Source organism: Haliotis asinina, chromosome 3 (assembly GCF_037392515.1).
Source record: "Haliotis asinina isolate JCU_RB_2024 chromosome 3, JCU_Hal_asi_v2, whole genome shotgun sequence".
In the NCBI taxonomy this organism is placed as follows: Eukaryota; Metazoa; Mollusca; class Gastropoda; order Lepetellida; family Haliotidae; genus Haliotis; species Haliotis asinina.
This window is the reverse complement of record NC_090282.1, coordinates 40295968-40323090: the sequence shown is the minus strand read 5'-3', so window position 1 is coordinate 40323090 and position 27123 is coordinate 40295968. Positions and strand designations below refer to the sequence as shown.

The following is a 27123-nucleotide window of genomic DNA, read 5'->3' as shown; positions in this document are numbered from 1 at the left end:
ACTGCGTCATCTTGTACAAGTGAAAGTCTTACACTACTGAACATTTTCTACAGATGAAGATTTTCTTCTACCGAATAAGGCGTTCGACTATGAGAGAATCAAAACAAGGCCAAATAATTCCATTAAATGCACGACAGTGTTGGCTGTTTACCATATTCTGGCATTTAACACCTCCATCACGACGGTAAATTTGTCAACGCTCATGTCATTGAAGGATCAGGGATGATGAACAAGTTTGACAAGTTTTGAAACTAATGCATGCATATTAAGAAGATCGCCCTGCAAGTCAGCATATTTATTTATTTAGCAGGTGTACATAAATCCAGACACAAAACAATGGAACCAGTGTGTGTTGACTAGTTACACGCATCAACCACGTGCCCAATAGTGAAGTGATTATACAAGATATGTATCAACAGTTCAGCGTGGGGCTATCACAGTAGCCCTGTCACAAGATTGTATTACACAATTATTCATACTAAACAATATATTATGCTGGAAGACTCTCTGTCTCTACTTAATGGTATCTATAAATGGTGACTGGTCAGTGTTCTCATCGGTCAAGCGTGCTGAACGCAGACAGGGACTGACAAATTGCTGTGGGTGTTACAACGTGTGTCATTTGTTTGAAAAGAAGAGGCTGCAGTAACGTGTTACATGGGTGGGCCGAGAGTCAACACATCACAGACTGGGAGAATAGTCTGTCTCACAGTCCCTGAACCACATTATCATCCCTACTGCTTAGCCCTTCCTATGGTGCTAAAGCCTTTAAATGAAGCAAGTCTAGATTTGCCGAATATCTGGTCTCCCTGGGGTACCTTTTCAGTATAAATGGGTTTGTTTGTTACAATCAAAATGATATATATTCAGAGATTAAGCGTTAATCTAGCTTTGAGATCTAGACCTTTGAACACGTTACTCGTGAAGGTCATAAGGTTAAAACACTCGTCTTCAGTTACTCTTGCTTGTCGTAAGAGGCGACTATTGGGATCGGGTGATCAGGCTTGCTGATTTGGTTGACACGTCATTGGTTCCTATTTGCGCAGATCGATGTGATCATGCTATTGATTGTCAAGATCTGGATTGTCTGTTCCAGACTCGATTATTTACAGACCGCCGCCATGTAGCTGGAATTTTGTTGAGTGCGGCGTAAAACTCACTCACTCACCGAACACATGTACACGGCCGAAGAGAGGATACGGTCAACCAGTAGCTTGGTTTTGGAGCTCACTGGATTTCTTTAGGCAGGATATGCTTGTCCTTTCAGCGAACACCTGGTGTCATTACTGATTTTCAGTGATCCTTTCATATAATTTTCACAGCATTAGCCCTTTCCACCACACGGGATTTGTTTCTGGGGAGATTAAAGACTGGGTTTTCTTTTGCAACGACATTGTACCCATAACAAGATATAAACAACTTGGAGTAGGACCTGAAGTTTTCGTGGGGTTTCGTAAAAATCAATTAATAACGTGACCTGTGCTGTATCACTGAGTGCTGATGTAGCTTCTGGTCTTCCTGTAACTCAGACTCATGTTATATAATATTCATCTCTACAATTTAAATGAAGCCCAAACAGCGTCTGCTTCGATATTCAGAATTCTACTGCTGAAGGCAAACGGAAATGTTACTCGGGCATCAATGACCATCTCCAAGCATGGGGCTCATTAATTATGCCATATAGGGCAGTTAGTGTATTATTTTATTACTGAATTATAAACTACCCAGAACATAATTACCATTCAGTTCAAGCTCTAGTACCGTGCCCTTGGAAAATATTGGGTCATAACATAGTAGAATCCCATGTGTACAGCTACATGTATATACAGAAGACATAGTTACTGTTTAATATGTCTAGAAAAGGGACATATCTATCCCAATGGTCTAGGACTCCATATGCTATAAGGACATGTACTTTGTGTGAAGAATCTAAAACATAAATAGCTGAGATTAGTACTTAGAACATGGCAACATCTAACATATAGACCCGTGAAGGTCCCTGGGTAGAACAGACCTTCAGCAACCCATGCTTGCCACAAAAGGTGACTATGCTTGTCGTAAGGGGCGACTAACGGGATCTGGTTGTCAGGCTCGCTGACATGGTTGACACATGTTATCGGTGCCTAAGTGAGGCAGATCAATGTTCATGTTGTTGATCACTGGATTGTCTGGTCCAGACTCGATTATTTACAGACCACCGCCATATAGCTGGAATATTGCTGGGTGCGGCGTAAAACTAAACTCACTCACTCTAAGATATAACTGAACCTGAGAATTGGATGCAATACTTAAGACATGAACATGACTACATCTAAGATATAACTGACCTTGTGACCAATTTCAATAGGTGCCACGACACACATTGCCATTTTCTCTAATTTGACAATTGGATTTGGCTCATTAATTACTTTCAGCAAATGATTTGGGAAATTCAATGCAGTGTCAGTGCATCATGATTCTTTATGCTACTACAGGTATCAGTTGTCATTTTAAGATTCCCGTAGATTTCTGTCTTCACACTGATGTGTTACAGTAATAACTCAGAGACAAGTGTGGTTAGACTGAATCAATGAAAGGTTTATTCACTGTGTATAACATTTTGCAGTAAAATATTTTGCATGAAGAGCACAACATAAAACCTGATTGATACCTAATATGTTTACAGTAACTGACCCTGAGACGAATAAATGGACAGATAAACATATCACATAGATATATATATACATGAGCTTTAATGGCATATATGAAACATAAACCCTTCTAAATTGACACAAAATATAAAATGGTAGTTCAAAATATTTACATCAGCATGCTTACATTGCTATGTAGAAATTAATACTGGGATATTACATAATCAAAATGTAGTAAACACAGAATGCAAGTACACACTGAATAAACATTCAATAAGGCACAAAACAGCATTTAAAAACACAACTACACTCATAGACAACCACACACATACAGAACACACACGCGCACACACACACACACAGAACAAAACCCAAAAGGTTACAAAACATTCATTTCCTTTCACAACCACAACTGCACCCGCACCTATATAAACACATAACAAAGACTGCAACACTTCAATGTTTCCAGTACATGAACATGACAACATGAGATAAGACAACTAGGACTACATGAAGTCAAGACTGTTACAATGACAAAAACACTAATGACTGGATCAAGTCGTCCCTACATTCCAGTCTGGGTTACTGTAGAATGTCTGTATTATAATATTACCCCTACTATTAGTTGTAACACTTTCTAGACAAACACAATGCTGAAACCAAGGCATGATCTTTGAACAGCAAATACTTACAATAAAAGAAACCTTGATATTACTGACTAGGCAGAACTTGATTTGTCAGTCAGGAGTGAGTGAGTGAATTGGGTTTTATGCCACTTTTAGCAATATTCCAGCAATATCAGGGCAGGGAAGACCGGAAATGGGCTTCATATATTTACATACATGGGAAACCAAACCTGGGTCTTTGGCTTGACGAGTGAACACTTAAACCACTAAGCTACCCCATCAACCCTCTTGTCAGACAGGAAATATATTAATCTACACGATTTCACTTGGACTGGTTTAGCTGTATAACCACAACCATGTGAAATTGTTTCAAACCAAGTTCCGTTGTTCATGGTACCTACTCTGCTGAGGGCTTTGTGGGGTTGGGTGTAAAACCCAGCCATCAGTGTGATGGTTATCCCAAAAGCCTCTTCCCCTTTTTGGGATGGTAGCATAGTTGATTTGATACACATTGCAAAGAAATTAGGGGTAAAACGGTACACTCTCTCCACGGTACAGTATGTATTGCGGTACAAGGCCTTCGGTTCGGTCCGTTTTGGCTCAGTACATGAGATATGATCACAATGCAGATAATTGACAAGATCCAAACTAAACCTTACCATGTTTCATAAAACTTTATCATAATGTGTGTTATTCTGAATGAAAAAAACTGCCATTACATAATTGATATTAAATAAATTACATAACTAACACAACACACAACACTGGATAGCAAATGGCAAGTGATCCTCACAAACATGAATTACTGCAGGTTTGGCAAATCACCAGGTATGTTCATGTTTTTTTCAAGAACACAAGTCTCTGTTCACATTTTTTTCAAGAACACAAGTCTCTGTTCATGTTTTCTTCAAGAACACAAGTCTCTATTCACGTTTTTTTCAAGAACACAAGTCTCTGTTCATGTTTTCACTGGACAAACTACCCATTTGATGGTTAAGAACATCTCTAGCTGTTATCTATATATACATTACAAACAAAAAATATGGAAACACCCTAAATATGATAGCTACACATTTACTGAAATGTGGTGAGGTCATTGATACTTTTAGGTAAAAGCAACTTTTTGTGTGCGTAATGGGCTGTTTGAATGATATGATAAAGCTTTCAGTGATGTAACTGATTCAATATTCCTTGAATTTGAATGAAATGAAACAGTGTCAAAAACAGCGAAAAACAAGGATGCTGAACCACAACCCAGCACCATGTTTGAGTCAAACCCCTGATCACAACACACAAGTAGTGCATGTGGAAGACAGACGTCCCATTAGTTTTTTTATGTATCAGATTATTTTTGCATTTATTCTTATGTATTCTTCCAGTCGTATTTGGATGAAAACAGCGGGATTTTTATGTCTACGACATGTAACAAGTCCTCATTTATGCAAATAATATGTTTGCATAATGTACACAGTTACATGATTGGACAAATATTTTAATTTGAAATAACTGAAAAAGGAACCCAGGTACAGATTTCATGCTGACTTGTAGATCTGAGTAGACAACATTCACTACGATTCCGAACTTACTTCCCAGGAAACTGGCGGCTGTTTTGGAATGCATAGATTTGGACATGATCCAATTTTTAGAAACTTTAGAAAGGTCTGTAAACAGATTGTCAAAATGACAGTAAGTAAACCAAAAATACTCAATTTTTGGATTCCACTACGGTATTACAAACCAAAGGACAAATACCACAGTTCTACGAATACCACGGTATACCGTTTCACCCCTAAAAGAAATCTGAGCATAGAAAGAGATTTTTCAAAATTGATTCTGTGAGTAGTATGGTCTATGTCACATATAGCCGAATTACAGCAATATCATGGCGGAGGACACTAGTAATGGGGTTTACACATTGTACCCATGTTGGGGATCAAACCCGGGTCTTCGGTGTGATGAGCAAACAATCTAAGTATTATTCTGCCCCAACACCACACTGAAAATGTAAGATGAAAAATCAGTCTTAATACCAGTCTTATTTGCAAAATACATTCAGCTGGTCACAAATTTCTCCAAAATAATGGAGAAAATAATAGGAATGGTTCACAGAATGGTTGACTACAAATGGAAGGACATAGATCACGAATAGCTTTCATTTGCCAGTGAAATGGTAAGCTGAAAACACATCATCAAATGATTAATGACACATTTTTTCACATGTCAGTATTATTATTATCAAGAAGTAACTGTGTCCCACTGACAGATCTCCAAGTTCTGTGTTCTGTGTTGGGTCTGTTACTATAACCGTGCTTCATCAATGACAGGTTAATGTTGAATGATACAGACATAGGCAGATAGTGTCATAGACAATTCTAACCAGCAGGTACATGGTGTCAAGAACGATGATCATCATTAGGTGACTACAGTCTTGAAACCCATGAACACATGGTCGACTGACCATCCCCTGCACCATGTGTGCCCCTAGTTCTGACCTGGAATGTACATCATGATTCAGCTACTCTGCTAGCCAAAATACAGACCGAACAAACATTTGGCACATCATTGGTGGTCACCCTGCGCTCAAACCTTCCAGGAGGTAAAAGGAGGGTTTGGTAACATGGCTTTTATAGATATGAACTCATCTAAGGTCTAAAGATGTGGACATACCGCTGTGTCATAAGACACTGTACATGAACAATAACCCATCTTCATAAACTCATGAACACAGTACTAACAATAAAACAATTAACATAATATATACTATAAACATGCACCTTTGAAAACAGAAATGATTTATTACTGATAAAGTAAAGATTACTTAGGATGAGTATGCCTATCGACTTCAGGCATGACTTTGAAACATTATTTCTGTGTGAGCTTCTCTGAAGTATCCATGTTCTTGTCTAGAGATGATTTAATCTCTTGTCTCGGTTCCTGTAGCATTCACAGCTTGAGGCATACTGTCTTCTCCTCTGTGAAGAACTCAATGGAGTCTTTGGCTCCCTCTCGTCCTATACCAGACTCCTTTGTTCCACCGAAGGGCATGTTGAGATCTCTCACAAGCCAGCAGTTTGCCCACACAGTCCCAACCTGAAAGTCACAATTCATAAATCTCCTGATAACGGAAACCAATGTGACGGGGTAGCATCACCAATACTCAGGGTTTTACACAGACTTTGAAAAAAGAGTCATGGTGACTCACAGTATTTATTTTGGAGAGTGATTTTCGAACTATAAGAGTGAATTTTTGTGAAATATTTATTTGTGTTTATCCATAAACAACAATTTTGTTGCATTGCTGTTTATATGTTAGTTAGTAAATGGTATATTTTTTACTGTGCAATTCAGTCATAACAAACTCCAGTATTCTGAACAAATAACCATGCTTATGATATACAGTGTTCCCAGAAATTATTGAGAAAATCTTTGCTTTTTTTCTAATGATGCTAAGATTGGAAAAAGGGCTTTCACTATGCACTAAGCATACTAAATAAGGGAGACAAGTCTTGAAGGCTTAGAAGGCAGCTCATTACGTCAAGAGTTATCTCCCTTGTCTGAGCAGACGGCTTCCTGTGTTGACATGGCAGAATTTACAGCAAGAGAGAAAAGAAAGCTCATTCTAGATGATTTTGAAAGGGGTGAGGCTGATGCTAAAGTGGTAGCTTGTAGACATGGTATTCCTCTGTCTACAGTATACAGAACTTTGAAGAATATTCAAACAGGAACCGGGATAGAGCACAAAGCAGGGGCAGGTCGGCCTAGGAAATTCAGTGTTGTGGATCGCCGAAGACTTGGGCAGATTGTGAGTAGGGGCAAATTGAAAAGTGCTGAGAACATCAGAAATGAAATGATTAGCAGAGGAAGTCCTCAGGTATGCAATGAAACAGTTAGGGAGGAATTACAGAGACTTAATTGGGTGAAAAAACGTGGAATTCCCTCGCCGTTGATGAAAGATGCACAAAAGGAAAAACGTTTAAACTGGTGTCGGGCTCATGAAAATCAAGATTGGGATAATGTTTTCTTTTCGGATGAAAGTTCTGTTTGGCTTTTCCCTAATTGTGTGAAAATTTGGACCAAAGATACTGTCAAACCTATCTACCAGCGACCAAAACATAGCCCGAAGTTTCACATGTGGGGTGGACATGTGGCTCGCGGAGTGACGCCATTGTGTGTTTTCACGGGAAACTTGACAAAAGAAAGATACGTTGACATTCTAAATGGTCACCTTCTTCCGACAGCACAAACATTGTATGAAGATGATTGGATTTTCCAGCATGATAATGACCCAAAAAACACTGCGCGCTACACAAAACAGTGGTTGTCGGGCAAAAATGTTCAAGTTTTAGACTGGCCCAGTTACAGCCCAGACCTAAACCAAATTGAGAATGTGTGGGGAGTCATGAAGGACAGAATAAACCAAAAGGGACTGAGAAATATTGAAGATATGGAGGCCGAGGTGGTCCAATATTGGGATACCCTGTCACACGATTACCTACAAACTTTGATGGGTAGTGTGCCTAGGCGTATTCAGGCATGCATTGCTGAGCGAGGAGGTCTAACAAAGTACTAAAACAAGACTGAGACTGTAAAAGGATGATGTTTTAACATGTTTATGTAAGTAAAACGCCGGAAGTTAATAAACGTAATGAGTTACATGACGCAACATGATTCTCAATAATTTCTGGGAATACTATATTGACTGTAGCATACAATTAAGAAGAATCAAAAGAAATGCTGATACCAGTGAAAACTATCATTGTTTGCTTATCAAATCTATTTCACTGCGGTCATTCATAAACTTGCATCAAGCATGACTGGTAATATGACATTTTGAGAGTCTTTAACAAAAACGTTGCATCATATATGCAGGAATCATCCGTCATGTAAAATCCTGAAAACTGTATACTGTACAGAACAAAGTCTTCTTTGGATGCAGATAGAGCTAGAAGACATGGTGAATGGCAAGTAATTCATGATACAAACTGATGATTTGCCATGCATAAGGATTGGTGTGGGTCTGCTGTTCTTTTAATTATTATTTTCTTTGCTTTTGTTAATTTGTTGAAGCCATTCTTAAATTTTTTATCCTAAGGTTGCATGTCTGATTAAGAAAGGTTGTATGGTTACTAAAACAACACAACGTTATCAAATTTTACTGAGGAGATCATTGTTGAATATCATCTAATCGCACAATTATGGATATACATCAGAGGTCACAACTAGCAAAACATAATATCCCATGAAGACATTATATAGATTATACAACAGATCCTGTGTAGAACAGATCTTCAGTAACCCATATGAGGTGACGAACTGGATTGGGTGGTCAGGCCTGCTTACTAGGTTGATATGTTATCACATCCCTATTGCGCAAATTGATGTTCATGCTGTTGATCACTGGGTGGTCTATTCCAGACAAGATTATCTATAGACCACTGCCACATGGCTGCAATACTGCTGAGAATGGCATTTAACAACAAACCAACCAAGTAAGTAATATTTATAAAAGCATTCATAAAATCTACCAACACCATTGGGATGATACAAGACACCTTCATCAGATGAAGGGGTAAATATTTGCCAAGAAACCTTGTGTGTAAGTAATAAAGAAGTTGCACATCCATGACAAGTGTGTTGTATTACCCTACCAACTTCTTCTGTGTTTCTAATTCCTGTCACAGGGCTGGGCAGCCGACTCACAAACAGTCCACCATATAAAAGCATTCATAAAATCTACCAACACCATTGGGATGATACAAGACACCTTCATCAGATGAAGGGATAAATATTTGCCAAGAAACCTTGTGTGCAAGTAATAAAGAAGTTGCACATCCATGACAAGTGTGTTGTATTACCCTACCAACTTCTTCTGTGTTTCTAATTCCTGTCACAGGGCTGGGCAGTCGACTCACAAACAGTCCACCAACTTAAACAGCTATCCATGGAAAGTAAAAGCTGCATTCATCAATATTCCACGTATGAGGGTTGGCTGAAAAGTTCTCAGCCTGAGTGGTTTTTCCCCACCAGCTAGAGACAGGTGTTTGCCACCAATGAGGACAAACATTTAGTGAATCATAGACACAAGAACTACAAACGTACTAATAGTTTTATCTCAACTACAGCTCTTTTGGTAAACCTACCCTCTGAAATCATCAGAAATGGACAAAACTGAATACAGGGCAGTCATCAAGTACTTGCAAAAGAAATGGATGTCCCCAACACAGATACATGCTGACATGGTCTCCACTCTAGGGGATGATGCTCCTTCATTTTCCACAGTAAAGAAGTGGGCTGCAGAATTTAAGCGTGGCAGACAAAGCCTTGATGATGACCCACGCTCAGGAAGGCCTTCAACAGCAACCACTCCAGAAAACATCACGCGAGTGCTCGATATGTTGATGGATGATCGACGATTGACTACTCGACATATTGCTAGTGTAGTGGGCATCTCTCATGAGAGGGTTGAGCATATTATCACCAACGAATTAGGAATGACTAAAGTTTCTGCAAGATGGGTGCCAAAGCTCTTGACAGCAGAACAGACGTTCCAGACGTCCCTTGACAATTTGCGTCGTTTTGAAGCAGATCCCGATGATTTTGTGGCACGATTTGTAACCATGGATGAGACCTGGATACATCACTTTCATCCAGAAACAAAACTACAGTCAAAACAGTGGAAGCATCCTGATTCACCAGCTCCGAAGAAAGCCAAGTCTGTTCCTTCAGCTGGAAAGGTGATGGCATCAGTCTTTTGGGATTCCAGGGGTATTCTGCTCATTGATTATCTTGAAAAAGGTCAAACTATCAACGGCAGATACTATGCTGATCTACTGAACCAGTTGCGAGAAGCAATCAAAGCCAAACGACGAGGATGATCGCTAAAGGTGTCCTCTTCCACCAAGACAATGCGCCTGTTCACAAATCGGTGGTGGCCATGTCAACAATCCGCGATTGTGGCTTTGAACTCATTGACCATCCTCCTTATTCACCTGATTTGGCTCCTACTGACTTCCACCTGTTCCCCAAAATGAAAAAGGAACTCGCCGGTCGCCATTTTCCAAGTACTGATGACGTCATTTCCGCTGTGACTGATTTTTTTAGGGTAGCTGAAGAAGATTTCTTCCTGACCGGGATTCGGGCCTTGCAGCATCGCTGGCAAAAGTGTGTGAACTTGGAAGGGGACTATGTAGAAAAATAAATTACAAATGTGGACTTTGTAACTTTTTTTCACAGTGAGGCTTAGAACTTTTCAGCCAGCCCTCGTATATCTATTAAGGATCCAAACAATCTGTATTATTTATAACTGACACAGTGATTACCCAATCCTACAAAACATACAAGGGTCACAAATGTAAACTGTTTATAGTTTCATAAATGTTTTAATCGACAAATGTTGCTGATGCTTTGTCTTGCAATCAATATCTTGCAGACAGAAGTGTATACCCATAAGTCAACTGTACTTATGATTTGGATCATAGGTGGGTACTGGTTACATGAAACCCTGTTGATTTATTTATTTGATAAATGGCAGAGGGAGCATTATGCCAGTAAGACTGTGAAAAGAAATGAAAGTATGTCAGGGATTATATTCCGTTCATCTTGCTGTGGATAGTAATCCTGTTATACACCAATGTGTTCTCCAGTTATACACTACTGTGTCAGCTCAGTGTTGAGGAACAGTTTTAGTTCTTTAGTGCCCTGTAATGCCAACACATAATCAGGGTAAACCATGGCCCTTAATGACAGTGATGATGATGGTGATGATGGTGATGGTGATGATGGTGATGATGATTTCTTGAAACAAACTTACATTTTCACTCAAATTTCACAACTGACAATTGAAACGGCTCACTTTCAAACCCAACTACATTTACATCTTACATTCTACAACCACAAGTACTCAGTGTAAGTAAACTTATCCTCAGTACTTTTCGTTACACTCCACTACTGAGTCTAACAAAACCTTATGGGAGGTCGCGTCAGGTAACCTTTGAGATTGACCAATCAGAACACAGCTTAACAAATCGCAAAAGTGGACCTTCACACATACCTTTTGAACTTTTTATCTCGAAAAGATTCGTACTCGAACGATTCCGAATTATTTAACATATGCTTGCTTCTGGGTGATGCACACGGCGTACATACAACCATGACAACGGTGAGTAAACAGTCGCCGAAAATAGCGTTTTTGGCAATATTCAAGGATGTTATCTTGTGGAAATATTAGCTGATGGTAACCATGTCAACAGAAACCCCAAAGGGTATATACTGCAGGTCAAATAACTGTGTTATATGCAGATTTTTGTTTGTGGAGAGATCCCTGTCAGTGACCTGAATATATTGAAAGTCCCTCCAATCCCTAAATAGTAGTCATGGTCTGATGGGTTAAATCTGTTCAACCATCTCGCATTTGATTGGACGGTCATTGGTCACTCAAAGGTTACCTGATGCAACTTTCTACTAGGTTTTGTTAGACTCAGTGGTGGAGTGTAACAAAATACACTGAGACTAAGTTTACTTAGACTGACAAGTACTGCACATAATCATGATTATTTTAATCCAAAGTGTATGATGCTATGATTGATGGTGATCACTAGTGATGATACAGACACCCACCTGTAACTTCTGAGCCATACGGTGCATGCGGCTGAGATTTTGGGTCCAGAGAGTTGCACACAGACCATACTTCACACTGTTCGCACGCCGCACAACCTACAAAATAACAACAGACAAGTCAAACAGCGGTGGTCAGTCTACATTTGGAACATGTCTTTATTAAAACGTTTATTTCTTTCACTACTTTACCTGCAATAAGGCCAAAATATATTATTAGATTTTCATCACTATGTACTGGCAAACAAGGTGAAGTTGAGCATCGACCTGACAATTGATCCTCATCAGCATGTATAGTGCCACCCACTGGCGCTTGCCCATTGCGTATGAAGGGGCCCCAGGTTGTCCAGATATTACCGTCTTGCTACACTGACAACGTGAGAGTCTTATGTGTAAGGCATGTGCAATCAATTTCATTGTCATGCACTGCACCTGCACTAGGCTACATCTGCTCTCACTTTCACAAACCAAACTGGTTTGCTCCTTTTCATGCACTGTCTTCGTCTTGTAAACACATTTTCTGCATTCTCCTGTTTGCCAGTGGTAAGACTACAAGCTGATTCACACAGTAAAACACCGCAAAGTCTCTCTGCTTTTCTGCTGATGAATCATGGCAAAAACCTTCAAGGCAAAACCTCACCTCTTCTTCTGTTTCAAATGGTACAATACAGACAACAGGGCCAAAGATTTCTTCCGTCATGAGGCGAGAATCATCAGTGATGTTCGTGATGACAGTTGGCCTCATGAAGTAACCCTGGAACAATCAGTTGATAGCTTTTAGCAGTACTGTCATATCACAGCATTCAAATTATCTGCCAGACCAACTGGCCAGCACAGGTTATTTTCAACATGGATTGCCAGATTCTCAAATTCACTTGCCTGATGGTCTGGTTAAAATTTGTTCATGAAGATATTCATCATTATTTATTCATTCAAAAATAAATGATGAATTCCAACGGATGATAAACTATGTCCCTTGGTCTGGCAGAAACTTTGGGGAGTTTCATAAACTGCATATTGGTGGACAAAACCTGGACTTGACAAACCGCTTCCACATGGGAATAAAACTGGATTCTCAGTGTGATGACCTAAAGCTTTAACAACCAAATCTCTCACTAGTACTTTATTTTTGCTATTATATTTAGAGGCGATCAGACCCTAAAATAATTCTCATTTCAAAGAAAACAGAAAGACATCTGAAATCTATTACACAAGGTTCACCCAGATTTCCATAAGAGTGAGGAATACAATATTAAAAGGTCCAAACTTCAAATCATTTTTTAGTACAGTGGAAGCTGTCTACACCAGCACTCATTGGGACTAAAGAAATAATCCACTTTAAACAATGTGCCGGATTGTAGAGCTGACGATAAATGTACAAGCCACGAATGGGACTGAACTTTTACGCCATTGTTCACAACTTGCCAGATTGGACAGATGCCAGTTTTCACAGCTTTCACTGTACTGGGATCTTAAAGAGGGAGGAGAAAGGATATTATAAGATAAAATCTTCAGTAGCACATAATTACATTATTTCACTAAACTGTTATTGTTTTCTATATTGCCGATGTGACAATAAATCTTAACTCACTCACTCACACCACTCATTCACTCACTCACTATTGTTTTCTTATCATATACACAAACCAAATGGTCGGACCTAAGTGACTTCGGTCTTAGAAAGTTCGAGACCATTCCATGATGAGAAAACAGACAATTGGTTGCGTAAGGTCCACTGGTGACATCAAACCTGGTCAGTTATCTCAACCTTTAACTGCAGGACTACCCCAGCACAGACTTATATTATGACAATCAGCCAATCCACAGAATAGGCTAATCAGCAGCACTCCTTATGCTATTGCAAAGCTTACGTTTCTGCATTTCTCTGGCAGATCCAGTTCCTTGACACCATCCCCACACAGGACAGTGGCTCCATCTGACCTTGCAAGCTCCACATATCCTTTGACCTTGGCTAGGTGTTCCTTGCTGATGAGGGCACCGGTGAAAGTGTTGACATCTTTAGGATCTCCAACAATCAGCTCACTGAAATTACATGGTCATGATTGGGAGAGTCACAATATGGACCTTTGGGATCTGTTAACAGTCAGCTCATTGAAATTGCATGTTCATCATCAGGACCTTTTGAGGGATCTCCAACTCGGTTAGGCACTCCTGTAGGAGTGTTATAATCACATAGGCCATATGTTATAATCACACCTAAACCTTGTTTTATTCAGCTTGTAAAATAAACATTTTGGGAACTTGAAATTTGCAAAGTTCAGAATTTCATTTGTTTTAGACCAGCACTGGCATACTTCAAAAATTAAACAGAGAGGTGGCAGGACTTTCATATCCGATTCAAACACTGAATTTTGGGGGGTCAATTTCTTTACCCATTCATTTTCGTGTTAAAAAGTATTTTCCATGACATAAGTATTGCCTAAAACCACCCTTAGGACAGCATGAATCTGAGTCCCTGACAATATATCAATTAAAATAGACAAGACAAATCCTCAAGTGCTCTGTATCTGGCCTCTCTGACTACCTCTCTTGGCTCCTATGATAAATCAGTCTTGTGAACAGCAGCTCACCTAAATTCAAGAACAAATCTGTCCTTGAAAGCCAATTTACCTGTCTTCAAGGGCAAATCCATCCTAGAAGAACAACTTACCTTGCAGCCTGGACAAATCTGCCTACAAAGTCCTGATAGATGTCCTGCTGAACATAAAGCCGGCTGGTGCAGAGGCAAATCTCCCCCTGGTTGAGGAAGCTAGACCTGTGACATTTAAAACACAAAGATATAGGCTACATCTTGATACACAGGCTATAAGGCCAGGAAAATGTCTTTAAGAAGACAAGAATTTTACAAGCAGACATTATACAAACACTGCCACATACTAAGAACTCTGATGACGAAAAAGGGAAAATCCTCAAATTACCATAATAATTTTACTGCCATGTTGCTTTGATCATTACCCAGAATGCAATAGATGGATATCAATGACCACTTTACTGATTCTCTGGTAAAACGTATAATCAAAAAGTGACCAGTAGGTTTGGAAACAAATAACCTATTTTATGCATTTATGCCTTTTTCTGATACAATTAACACAGTCACCAATCTCTTCTCAGAGCAATCTGGGTATTCATCGAAACATGGAAACAAAAATACCCTGGTAATTCAAGAAAGGGATAACTTACAGGGGCCTCTTTTTCAAATGGACTTTTCAAATGTTGAAATACACCAACTACTTTGTTTAAGTATTTTCTTTTAACTTAACTTTAAGATAGAGCTTTGATTTCATTACTAAATGAGGATTGCACATTGTTTTTGAGACAGTGTTGGCAGTATGTGATCGAGTGTGCAGGCATTACCTGATGGTGGTCAGAATACACTTGTCCAGGTCAGCGTCACTGAATATAACAGCTGGGTTTTTGCCTCCAAGCTGACAGTAGAAACCATTGTTTCAAGTTTAGAAGGTTGTTTAAATACATACAGATGGCGCGAGTTTTCACTGTTGAACAGTCATTTTGCTGCGTCAGAGTTAAAATACAAAACAGCTTCAACACAATGTCAGTTTTGGAGATATAGAAAATAGAAAATTGGTTATCATAGTAAACATTAGAAACACAATAAAACACAATAAAATGCTTGGTTATCAATATTGCACAAATAATTTCATTTATTGGATCGAGTAATGTTCATCCATGTGCATTATTTAAGAGCTGACTTTCAATTTGTGTAAGATCAGCAGAATAATCAAGAGACTCTACGTAGTGTAAGGGCATGAGCTGAATGAATAATAGATTGTTTGTTTGTTGGTTTGTTTCTGGCTGCTGTTTGTTTGTTTGTTTGTTTGTTTGTTTGTTTGTGGCTGCATTCAGCAATTCTCCAGCTATATGATGCATATCTGTAAACAAGATCAAATATTTCATCAATCTTGGTAAACGCATTACTCATATCAGGGGAAAAATGTGATGTTTGCAAGTCGAGATACAACTACTTCCCTCTTCAAAAGAACAAAATGTTTTTGATGTTAGTTTTTAGGTTTGAGTATTAGGAACCTGCAACACATACTGGGAGCATAAAAGCTTTGAGCATCTACAATGCTGAAAAGCACATAATTAAGCCCCCCATCTGATCTCCGACCTAAATGCAGACCCTTAAATGAACCTCAAATATTTGCTACCTCAGGTTTGAAATACTGAAGACAAATGTAAATGGATACTTGCTAATGTCAGCACTTTTTCTGATATCTCACAAGTTTTCTTATAAGTGCCAAGACTTAATGGGACTCCTGAAGGTCAAGGGGTAAAATACATATTTTCATTTATCCTTCAGATATACATTCTGATATAGACCTGTGAAGGTCCTTGTAGAATAGGCCTTCAGCAACCCATGCTTGCTATAAAAGGCAACTGTGCTTGTCGTAAGAGGCGACTAATGAGATCGGGTGGTCAGGCTCGCTGACTTGGTTGACGCATGTCATCGGTTCCCAATTGTGCAGATCGATGCTCGTGTTGTTGATTACTGGATTGTCTGGTCCAGACTCGATTATTTACAGACCCTGCCATATAGCTGGAATATTGCTGAGTGTGCAAAACTAAACTCGCTCACTCACTCAAGACTTAATGGGCCTTGAAAGGGTGAATAAAGTTGTTGACAATATACAAACAATAAACGATTCCATTTTCATAATACATCAGCACACCATCAATAAATAAGTAATGACAGGGAATCTTTCTTGAATACTTACTAATTACTTCATCTCAGCACCTACCAACCACCTATAAATATGAAATGGTCTCAATCCCGTACCTCATTGGCAACAGGTCAGGGGAGGTAATGAGATCTGTTTTATGAAATTATCTCCCCTTTGACCAGGAGAAAGTTCAGCACATTCTTGACAAATTATCCTACAAGGATGAACCAGAATGAGTGAGTGAGTTTAGTTTTACGCCACACCAAGTAATATTCCAGCTATATGGCAGCGGCCTGTAAATAATCAAATCTGGACCAAACAATCAAGTGATCAACACCATGAGCATCGATCTGCGCAAATGGTAACCGACAACAACAAAGTCAGCGAGTCTGACCACCCGATCCTGTTAGTCACCTCTTACAACAACCATTGTCGCCTTTTATAGCAAGCATGGGTTGCTGAAGGCCTATTCTACCAAGGACCTTCACGGGTCTGTATCAGAATGTATATCTGAAGGATAAATGAAAATACGTAAAGCTAGTTGTTGATGATTTTGGAAAAGAATCTGTCTAAGGAGGTAGCACCACCAATCCACACTTCACTATCGTACCTCCAGGGACAGTTTTTTGCTGAGTGGTGCTGCAGCCTTGCGGAGTCTTTCTGCTGTGACAGTGCCCCCAGTAAATGACACAATGGGGACATCAGGGTGTGTCACAATCGCCTCCCCAGCTTTGGGTCCCAAGCCAAACACGAAGTTAATAACTCCAGGAGGCAGACCTGAAACATTACCTCCAGACTTTACAGTTTGTTCCCTTTTCTCAAGCAATATCATTGGGCTACTGAGGGGGAAACAACTATAGCAATGGTCTATTGTAACATACTATTGCAATAGTGATAGTATTTTGCAACCAACTATTGCAATACTATTCCAATCAGGCATTGGGATAGAGAAGTTTGATAATGGGCCATTTTCTGGATCATCAGTGATTTTCTGAATTTAGAAAGGGTCACTGCCCTTGTGTTAATAGTAAACTTGAAAATTTTAATGGGACATTTTTTCTTCTAATGTGCAAAATGGCCCATGGTCCCTGCCTTTCCCACCCCTTTCAGTGAACAAACAAATTATTTAGAATTCAAAACCTTCAGCTTGCAAACAGTTAACAAGTTACAACCAAATAGTCATTGATATAAGCTCCTTCTCAAAGTAAAAACTATTTAGGATGTCTGCCAGCATGAACCTCATATAAAGGTATATAAATGTTTACAATGCAATATCATATAATCAACATGCAAGTATGCTGATTTTTTCACAAATTCACACTACATTGTGTCAACTATCTATCACTGACTTTGGCATCCTACATATATTTCCTTTGTTTACAATCTATCCACAAGAAGAGCCAGTGCGCCTGCCAAATTCGTGTTATTCCTTACTAATGTTATTGAGATTGTTAAATCATACTCAGTGTCATTCCTTTACCACATTTTATAAGCATATGAAACAGATAATGGCGCACATATTAACTCCCTTCATTACATACATGATCATAAGGATCTGCTAAGGAATACATGTTGGTTCCTTTTCTTAATCAAGATAATAAGGAAACTAGACATGTAATATATAGAACACAAAACATAGGAAAACATCAGTGATTAGGGAAAGCGAGTTGTGAGCCTTTTCTTAGATTCATAATCAAGAACAAGCTAGGGGGAATAAGTTGTTTTTTTATGAATATTCATAATCATAAATATCATCCAAGAGAATGTGGGTTGTGTCCCTTTATTTATAACACATCAACATGTTAGCTCAACTCACATAAAGTCACAAGTGAAATGTTAATCCCAATGCCTATATACCAGCCGACATTCAGAACATGTATTTAGAGAGTGAGCTCCGCTTTAACTTATTTAGCAACATTCCAGCTACATTACAACAGGGAACACCAGAAATGGGTTTCGCAAATTGTACCTATTTAGGGAATCAAACCTGTGCCTTCTGTGCCTTCAGTGCTAAGCTGCCACACCTCCCTTGGATTTAGATTTAACGCCTACTAACCTGCAGCTCTGAAGACTTCACACAGCTTGAACGCTGTCACGGAGGTCATCTCGCTGGGTTTGGCTACCACAGTGTTGCCAGTGATGATTGCTGGAGCCAGTTTGAATGTAAGGAGGTACATAGGGAGGTTCCAGGGGCTGATGAGGCCCGCCACGCCCACCGGTTGCTTAATAGTGTAGTTGACAGCATCAGCACGGTCCATTACGCTGGATCTGTAGAAGACCAACAATACTTGATTTCTTGCTGAAGAAGTAAAACTGTCAATAACTAATACCGTTCAGATGAGAAAGTGATGTTTCGATATTTACAAATATATTTGTCGCAAAACCACTGACGCGTTTCTGGCTTTTAAAACTAAGTTAAAATATTAACAAGAAGAGCATCTATTCAGTCATTGAAGGGTACATATTATACACCTATTCAAATCATGCTGAATACATCATGCAAACAACTGGGAGAAGACATTCACCTGTTTAGGCCACAGAAAATACAATCATTCATACGGTCAAGACAAGTCATTCACCTATTCAGATAATAGAAAACACACCATGCAAAAAATGAGGACTAGTCATTCACCTATTCAGATAATAGAAAACACACCATGCAAACAATGAGGACTAGTCATTCACCTATTCAGATAATAGAAAACACACCATGCAAACAATGAGGACTAGTCATTCACCTATTCAGATAATAGAAAACACACCATGCAAACAATGAGGACTAGTCATTCACCTATTCAGATAATAGAAAACACACCATGCAAACAATGAGGACTAGTCATTCACCTATTCAGATAATAGAAAACACACCATGCAAACAATGAGGACTAGTCATTCACCTATTCAGATAATAGAAAACACACCATGCAAACAATGAGGACTAGTCATTCACCTATTCAGATAATAGAAAACACACCATGCAAACAATGAGGACTAGTCATTCACCTATTCAGATAATAGATAATACATCAAGCACACAATGAGGATTTGTCATTCACCTCTTCAAAGCATAAATAATACATCAAGCAAACAATGAGGACAAGCCAGTCACCTGATCAGATGTGGAGAATATATCGTGCAAAGAATCAAAATAATGAATTCACCTGTTCAGATCATGGAGAATACATGATGCAAAGAATCGGAAGTTATGGACAGCTCGAGGGATGTCCACAGCTTTAGCCAACCAGACTGGTTTGCCCTGGTCATGTGACTCTAGCTCAGCAAACTCATCAATTCTGGTCTCCAAAATGTCAGCTATCTTGTTCACAATCTTGGAACGCTCCTCTACAGGTGTTTGTGACCAGCTAAATCACAAAATAAATATGGCTAAATGAAATTTGTTTCTGTTTTCCATACTGAAAAAAAGGCATAAAATGTACCATGTACTGTTCTGACAAATTATACACAGAATTTCTGTAGATACTTAATTAAAGTAGTGTGCCGTACCAGCTAAAGGGTGAGAACATAATGACACACACAGCTTTTGATACCAAATGTCTCCTTTACTTGAAGTTCATATTACACTGAACTGCTGACACTAACTGTACTGATGACACTAGACCAGAGATGACACTATACTGTATTGGTGACACTAGACCAGAGTTGACACTATACTGTAGTGCTGACACTAGACCAGAGATGACACTATACCGTAGTGCTGACACTAGACCAGAGTTGACACTATACCGTAGTGCTGACACTAGACCAGAGTTGATGCTATACTGTAGTGCTGACACAAGACCAGAGTTTTGATGCGAGACACTAATATTGACACTTGATAAGAACTGCCACATAGCTGAAATACTGTGTGTGATGTTCAACAACAAACATACCCACATAGTTTGAAACTACAGCAAGGTGAATATGACTTTATTCCAGCAATATCACAGTGGGTAACATCAGCAACAGCGTAGATGCCATACCAGAATGCTGACAGTAGGGTAAAGTGCTGATGATACTCGACATGAATGCTGACTGAGAGCTGACCAGGATTGTCTGTACAACAAATTTACAGTACATTGTAAACCAAAAGTCACTGTGTTCTGTAATCTGATTGGTTGAAAAACATGATCAAATGGTATTAGATTCCCGGAAACTGAAAGACTATTCACCGCGTATTTACACGTAAACAATTGTTTTGTTGTGCCATCAACAGTGGTGACGTCATTCAAATCATATTGTGACGTAAAGTTAGAATGACGTCACAAATGAGCAACTCCAGATGCTACCATGGGAACCAGCTGAAACGGCCAGCTGATGACACTTTACTGCTGTACTCATACTCGATGTAAACGAGTGCAGACAGTAAAACCCCTTTGGTTTACTTTTTTGTTTACAATGTCGATAAACATCATGTGTTGGCCAATTTCCGGGTGTTATTGAGTATTTGAAGCACGGGAATATTTCATTTACTCAATAACACCCGGAAATTGGCCAACACATGATGTTTATCTCCTAAGAGTATAACACATGGTATGGATGGGTGTTCTAGATATGCCTCTCTTCACACAGCTCTGACTGGGTACCCAGGAGGATGATATGGCCGCGTGCCTTTTTCTTCCACAGCCTTCAGTCAGTTTTCCAACCTTGACCCTTAAAGTAACTGTGATAGGAGGACTACGTGACATACTGACCCCGGGCATGTGACAGAAATTATTATACACTAAGCCCATTTTGAACACTTTATTAACCACCATGGAAGTATTTTTTTATAAATCAAAGTGAAAAAATGACATTTCATCATTGAGGGTAATCTTATGGACATCATGTAGTACACCTTTGAATGTTAAAACTATATATAATAAAAGGTTTAGATGCAATGTCATGATTCAAACTTTTAAGTTGTGGTTCCCCACACACTGAGTTTCAGCTGGGACCAATAATGCTGGTGACCTATTTAACACTGAGTTCTGACATCATACAACAGTGTAGGAAGCAGCACAGCCAGTACTGAGTATGGAGAAACCAACCTAGGCCAGTACCAGTACACATTTTGACATTTTGACATCCAGGCAGTGATACAGTCACCAGACATCTAAGATTTTATTAATGTGTTTGTGTGTAATGTGTGTATGCAAATGTGTCTGTGCTTTGATAAATACTTCAAACCTGGTTGTAAACACAAAGACTTGTGATCCAAAAAGAATGGCATTAATATATATCCTACCGACAGAAAATATGGGAACCAAGAAATTGAATGTAGATGACTTTGACTGTACAACGGTCCGTTATTGTGGCGTATCTCCCAAACGCAACATCCAATGACAATGGAATTTCGCATAATGCATGCCCAGCACGTGCTACACGTGCATACAGAAGTTAACTCGTGTAAATGTACTGGAGAAGTCGCAATCACTAATGCAATAGAGATTGACACTTACTGACAGAAATGCCTCCGAGGCAGTATCTCGGTGAAGCAACAAAATGGATGGGGATGATAGACGGGGGGACATCATTATGTGAAGTTGCCCGGCAGATGGGTAAATCAAAAAGTATAACTTCACGCTTGTGGGATACGTACCGTCAAACAGGTGGGGTTGCAATGAGACCTTGGCGTGGTAGACCAAAATCAACGACACCACGACAGGATCGTCTCATTACGTTAATTGCTCTACGCGATAGGTTTAAATTGGCCCCTGCCATCAATAGAGAATTCCGCACACTCACTGGAAGACACATTTCAACCTCAACCGTTAAAAACCGACTCTATCAAGCTCGTCTGAAAGCAAGACGGCCTTTTAAGGGTGTCACCCTTTCAGCTCACCATAAGCGCCAAAGATTGGCATGGGCTAGGCAGCATCAGGGACGGGCTATGCGCCACTGGCGTTACACCATGTTCTCTGATGAGTCAAGGTTTTGGCTACGATTCACAGATGGCAGAAAACGTTGTTGGCGTCGGAACGGGGAGCGATATGCCAGAGCAGCAATTCTTGACCATGAGCGATATGGAGGTGTTAGTGTCATGGTGTGGGGTGGGATTACACATGACAGACGATCAGATTTGGTCATCATTAACGGAGCCATGACCTGTCAGCGATACGTTGACCAAATATTGCGTCCTGTTGTGGCTCCATTGGCTAGAGTTATCGGCCGAAATTTTGTATTCCAAGATGATAATGCCAGACCACATCGGGCCCGAATTGTCTCCGCTTATCTCCGACAAGAAGGTATCCAGACATTGGACTGGCCCTCTCCCCTGGAACCTGTCCCCAATTGAACATCTCTGGGACGTTCTTGGTCGAAGGGTGTACGCCAGGGACCCAGGACCCGCCAACCTGGCCCAGCTTGGTGCAGCTCTCCAAGAGGAATGGCGGGCAATACTACGGGCAACCATCCGGAAATTGATTAACAGCATGCCATCAAGGTGCCGTGAAATGTGTTGCCCAACATGGTGGACACACCAGATATTGAACTTGACGCCTAAAATTGATTTAGTGGATATTTAAAGCAGTTTCAAATTCGCTATTATTTCATTAGTTCCCTTATTTCTTGTCGGTAGTATATATATACTGTCACTGAAGGGGTCTCTGGACTATATGAAAGAATAGAGTTAAACGCCAGGGTGCACACCTAAAAAAAAAAAAAAAAACACCATGGGTTTCCCAGCAGCTAAGATATATACATCTGTTCAAGAGTCACAGGGCTGTAAGGGCTATGGGTACCTGGCACTAAGCCTGACAATGTCAAAGATTAACCTTGGAATTTACTACAAGAAAAACCTTACAGTAAATGTCCACAACTTTCTGCTGTGTGTCTTCATAAGACACTTCCTTATACTATGACTTAATATCAAATCTGTGATCTTTCACTAATTTTCAGGGAATGTACATGAGTACTGCTTTGCTCTGCATCTAAAGACAGCTTTGACCAGACACTGTTTAGAGGTTTAAACCACAGCTTGTAGGCCCTCTCACAGACAGTATATACCTTGAAGCCACTTATATCTGGGTTATTAACTGTGGGCACAAACTGGTTTTGCTTGTTTAAACTCAATTCCTTCAGGGCATGAACAGTCGATGATACAAAAACAACTACTGCACGCAGCCAATACCAACTACGATTGCTAACAGTACTTTTGTTATGTGCATATGGAATTTGCCAATACTGTAAATGCGTAGTATATGGTCATCTGGGGAATTGGCTCTTAATTAAGATAAAGAGTGTATTGATGAAGACAAAAGAATAGTTGAGTTCAAACTTCTTTAGATGCTTACACAAGACATGACAAACGAGCACACACGAATGAGGTGAGCAGAGTTCCAGCTCAACCCCAGGGCATTTTCTACAAGCAGCATAATCCTACATGAGGTAATCCCTACACAGACGGTTGGAATACCAACTACTTTTGACAATACAGATGTGAGCATATAGAGTTTTTTACTACAATGGTCAGGTGAAGATTCAACAATGGACATATAGAACAATAGCACTTCCTTGAACAGTTGATGAGATGACAGACACAGCCAAGGTGGATGACCATAAATGTCATACACAGTACCAGAATTAATGAAAGTGACAAAGTGGAACAGGTTTGCTGACAACACAATGTACACTATGGTAGTGGTAATGATGGGGAATACAGATTGGCCTCAAATAAATATGTACAATTAACTCTCATATGGCTTCAAAACCTCAGTTTTTGGTCTGTAGTAATATTTGCACGATGGCTCTCCTGAATAAGACACTATGACAATACCATACATTTTCTAATATATATCTTGATGATACCCACTATTCACTACATTTTTTTTAGTTAACTATGGTAATAATGTTGGGTTTACTCCACTAGAATGAATTGTGTTGTGTAAATACTTTAAGATAAAAATGTCTCCAATATGAACATCAGATGTAATATGATAATCAGTAACTTGTGCACTGAACACTGCAATATACATACATGGTTCTGCATTCAGTTTATCACTGTATGTTGTTTCGGGGTGCTAGCGGTGCCAATGGGCATTGAAGTTTAGTTTTCTGTCAGGTGCATTTGAGAATCTCAGAGTCCATGTGGAAAATAGGTTAATTAATAACCCATCCTGGAGGTGTCGGGCAGGCAGATATTTCGAACGCTGCTGTAGTATTAGTCATTTAAATTGTAACAGGACGAGTCTGGCCATCAGTGGACTTTGCGTTGTGTTTTTTTAAAAGGTGTTATATAGAAACTCTAACGGCCAAGCTCGAACTACTGACCCAGGTTCTTTCCACACTTTGTTGCAGGATGAACGACAACTGAACACAACATACAACATATGTCATATTTGGAATACACCTGTGGAAGTCGCGGTGGCTGAGCGGGCTAGGCGGCTGACTTTGTGTGCTGGCGATTAGGTGCCTGACTCTGAGGGTGCGGGTTCGAATCCCGGATGGGACTCAACCGAAAAAAGTACTAGAATTTGTACTTTATTAAGAAAGTGAAATCCCAAATATGACATATGTTGCATTTGACCACTTTCTAAATGGCATCGTGTAATCATGAACACAACATAGTTTTAACAAAGAATATTTATCATAATAACACAGTATAGATAATTTCACTTATTGGATCGTTAATGCTCTGCATTACGAGTAGCACAAAAACATCACACAGAAGCAAGTAAGTATACACTTCCCACATCAAATGCCAACCTGACTACAAGTTCTGCAGTAAATACACCAATCTGCCACAATGTCTCACTGATAATATTCAAGAGTCACACCTCTTCCCAATTTGAATAAAACAGCAACGTGCATCAACAACTCGCAACTTCTACGTGTCACTTATAAAAGTTCAACCCGACCAAACTCTGCAGTAAACAACTAACTGCTATGAGACAACAACTCACGACTGCTACAATATAACGGAGCGGGTTGAACTGCAAATGAAGCCTGAGAACTGTGTCTTACTCTCATGCCAACTCCACTAAATCATGTAATACTTGCAATGCACCATGTTAAAAAAAAAGAATAAAGGTGCATAAAATCCTCAGGCAAAAACCTAACAAGATCAGTCTGTACATATGCGATTTTTACTTTCCTACTTGCTCTAACCTCTACTGTTTTATAAATGTCTCGCCTAGTATACGCTCAGTTGGATAGCTAAAACATGTGACAATTATCCACAACAGACGAACTGATAGACTGACTGACGGACGGACTGACTGAACTGAATATCCGAAGCACTCAACACCGCAACCGATACATACGAGCTGCAACTCTCATCAGTACATGTAAGCATTGACGAGTTAGAGAAGCCTAAAAACCCTGTTTTACTACACAATTATAACACTAAATAAGTTTCATAAGTAGCAACAATACTTCTAAATAATATTGGTCGTATTTCCTCTCTTGTGTTACGAGTTTTCAATTCAGGAAAATATCATCGTTTTTCGGACGTGATGTGTATTTGCGCTTGAAACAGGGCGGGCTGCTCCACAAAGACATTGATAAGAAATCACAAAGACATTGATAAGAAATGGACGATATTTTCTGTTTAAAAAGAAATTGTCTTCAGTAGTTTAGGGATATGTTTTACAACTGTCAGTGTGTTAAATTACACCACGACGGGGTCGTAAAGCCAAAACATAACGATAATGTGAAATTACCCTGTAAACGCTTGCTTTGCTGCCAGTACTGCGGCTTCAACCTCTTCTCTCCCACTGTCTGGGATCTGCGCCCAAACATCGCCTGTCGCCGGGTTGTAACTGTCAATGTAGCTGTCTGTCGGCAAAAACTCTCCATTGATGAAGTTTTGCACACATAACATACGCATGATGATCAGAACAGCCTCCTCACTGTAGCAGATGATTTTCCGGAAGTTTATTTGTACGAGATCTTATGACCTTTCAGAGTCCTTGAACCAATGCGGTGCTTGATTTTGATTGGTTTAAAACGAAGGCGGGGCACTCTGGCTCGTGGCGCAAGCGCATTCCCGACATCAAGGTCATAAAAAAGAGAAATGGTTTGTTTTTCAGCATAGCCATGTGTTTACGGTCATAAACCTGAGTCATAATTATGATGTTAGATTAGATTATGTTCCCGCATGTGACAGTAAAGACTGCACGTCATTTGTAAAGGCCAGTGTGATTATCTAACACAGACCTGCCTATGAAAATGTTTAGGCCTGGGCCCCTTTCACAAAGGCACTAATGTGATCGCAAGTCACTGACACTAAGATAACCTTAGTGCAATGTTAGAGAATGGGTGATAAAGTTAACCTTAGCAAATGTTGCTTGGTCAGAGGAGCCCCTGATATAAGACAACAGAACTGATACACGTGTCCATAGATAACAGTCAACTTTTAATGCATGCAAGTACGCCACTAATGAGGTCTAAACCGCTGTCCAAACTTGGAGCAGGTTACTAGTGGTAAGGAACTAAATTCGTGACTTGTAATACGTGTATATGTCAGCGTTACCCCCAAGAGGGCATTTATCAACATTCAAGGACGGAGCTAAGGGAGATACATGCACTGTCACCTGGCATAAGGAAGGGGTGAACGGAGAACGCGTAAAGGAT

At 39.7% G+C, this 27123-nt stretch overlaps 1 protein-coding gene across 1 annotated transcript; it reads right to left on the bottom strand.

Annotated features, from left to right (window-relative positions):
* Window positions 1–2556: 2556 nt before the first annotated feature.
* LOC137277998 (2-aminomuconic semialdehyde dehydrogenase-like) lies at window positions 2557–26451 on the bottom strand. Its single transcript, XM_067810027.1, has 10 exons — window positions 26211–26451; window positions 19734–19934; window positions 18629–18840; window positions 17183–17349; window positions 15245–15315; window positions 14541–14645; window positions 13741–13912; window positions 12510–12623; window positions 11873–11968; window positions 2557–6346 (listed from the first exon to the last, which is right to left on the bottom strand). The coding sequence occupies exons 1-10, from the start codon at window positions 26375–26377 to the stop codon at window positions 6200–6202; spliced, it is 1452 nt and encodes a 483-aa protein (XP_067666128.1). The 5' UTR covers window positions 26378–26451; the 3' UTR covers window positions 2557–6199.
* Window positions 26452–27123: the final 672 nt, after the last annotated feature.

Coding starts and splice junctions, on each gene's coding strand:
- LOC137277998 (XM_067810027.1), bottom strand. CDS start 26,377: ATGCGTATGTTATGTGTGCAAAACTTCATCAATGGAGAGTTTTTGCCG. Junction 15,316..17,182: donor GCAAAAAACTGTCCCTGGAG/GTACGATAGTGA, acceptor TTCTACTGTCAG/CTTGGAGGCAAAAACCCAGC. Junction 11,969..12,509: donor CATTTGAAACAGAAGAAGAG/GTGAGGTTTTGC, acceptor GTTATTTTGTAG/GTTGTGCGGCGTGCGAACAG.